This window comes from Eimeria tenella, genomic scaffold (assembly GCF_000499545.2).
Source record: "Eimeria tenella Houghton genomic scaffold, Eth_scaff3, whole genome shotgun sequence".
NCBI classification, from domain to species: domain Eukaryota; phylum Apicomplexa; class Conoidasida; order Eucoccidiorida; family Eimeriidae; genus Eimeria; species Eimeria tenella.
The window spans coordinates 1035812-1037517 of NW_013542870.1; the positions used below are offsets into that span (position 1 = coordinate 1035812).

The 1706-nt window shown below is 57.8% G+C and overlaps 1 protein-coding gene across 1 annotated transcript in view; it reads left to right on the forward strand.

Moving 5' to 3' along the window:
• ETH_00020095 (26S protease regulatory subunit 8, putative) overlaps window positions 1-1706 on the forward strand; it is a gene marked incomplete at both ends in the record, with an annotated part of 9851 nt that overhangs the window by 5964 nt on the left and 2181 nt on the right. Inside the window, 2 exons of the mRNA XM_013375878.1 lie at window positions 385-976; window positions 1230-1631. Coding sequence (XP_013231332.1) covers window positions 385-976; window positions 1230-1631 — 994 coding nt within the window. The remainder of the gene's footprint in view (window positions 1-384; window positions 977-1229; window positions 1632-1706) is intronic.

Sequence of the window (1706 nt, forward strand, 5' to 3'; positions counted from 1 at the left end):
CTGCAGCAGCTGCAGCAGCAGCTGCAGCAGCTGCCCTTCTGTTCTCCTGCTGCTGTTGCTGCTCTAGGACTGATTCTCGGCAGCAGAAACTCCACAGAGGCTCTCCCGCTGCAGGCCCTCATTAAGGCCTTAACTGCCAGGTCCAGCTGCTGAGGCTCAAAGCGCAGGGCCTAGGGTTTAGGGTTTAGGGTTTAGGGTTTAGGGTTCAGGGTTTAGGGTCTTGGGGCTCAGGTCAAAGAGCCGCGTGAGGCGCAGAACTTGGGGTTTAGGGTTTAGGGTTTATAGGTCCACGCCAAAGCGCCTAAGGCTTAGATGGCTAGGTATGAGTTCAGTGTTTAGGGTTTGGGGTTTAGGGTTTCGTGTTTGGGGTTTTCTATGCTGCAGATATGCGCTGCTGCCTTCTGCCTACTATGAGCCCCTAGACACTGACTGGGCTCAAATTGTTGCAGCAGCAGAGAAGCAGCTGCTGCTGCCACCAGGTGCAGCAGCCGCAGCAACAGCAGCAGCAGCACGGGAGCCAGCAGCAGCACCAGCAGCAGCGCTAGCAGCAGCAGCAGCAGCACCATCCCTTACGGACTCCCAGGGCGAAGATGACACTGTGGCTTTTGTGGAAGCAGCAGCTGCGATAGAGCAAGCTGCTGCTGCATCTGCAGCAGCACACGTTGAGCTGGTAGCCTTCCACCTGCAGCAGCAGCAGCAGCAGCAGCAGGTGCTGTGGCTGTCCTGCGGCTCGCTGCCCTTCACCCCTATGCCGGACTTGCTGCTGCTGCTGGTAGGGCTGGTGCGGCTGCGCTGCAGCAGCAGCAGACTGCTGGAGTGCCTCAGCAGCATCCTGAGCAGCAGCAGCAGCAGCAGGCTGCAGCAAATTGAAGCAAGCCACCTGCCCACGCTGCTGGTTTGCCTTGCAAATTGCTGCTGGCTTTCTCTGCCGCCTTTAGAAACAATTTGCTGCACTGTGGAGCAGCAGCTGCTCAAGGTAGGTTAGGGTTTAGGGTTTAGGGTTTAGAATATCTGTGGGATGGAGCAGCTACTGCACTAGGTTTTGAGGTCTAGGGTTTAGGGTTTAGGGTTTAGAGTGTGGGCGTTTTGAGGAGCTGGCGGTTTAGGCTTAGGGCCTAGCGCTCAGGTTCTAGGGTTTCGGGTTTAGGAAATCTACTTTAGGTTCAGGGTCTGGGGGTGAGGGTTTAGGGTTTAGGGTTTAGGGTTTAGGGTTTAGGGTTTGTGCGCAGCTGCTGCCCCAAATTTCGGACGCCGAGCTGCCCCCGCTGCTGTGGGGTTATTTGTCGCTGCTGCATGCGCGGCAGCTGCTGGCAGCAGCAGCAGACTCGGCAGCAGCAGCAGACTCAGCAGCAGCAGCAGACTCAGTAGCAGCAGACTCAGCAGGAGCCATCGCTGAAACAGCAGGAGGAGGAGCAGCAGCAGCAGAATCCGCAGCAGGAGCAGTAGCAGCAGTAGGAGCAGCAGCGGACGCAGCAGCAGCAGCAACAGCAGCAGACTCAGCAGCAGCAGCAGCAGCAACTGCTGCTGCTGCTGCTGCTGCAATTCCCCTGCCGCCTGCGCTGCTTGAGGTGCTGTGGAGATTTGTAGGCAGCGCGAAGGCCCTGGAGAGTCACCATCTTCATTTGCTGCAGGTAATGACAGCAGCAGCAGCAGCAGCTGCTGCTGCTGCTGCTGCCGGTGGCAGTAGCAGAAGAAGATGAAGAAGG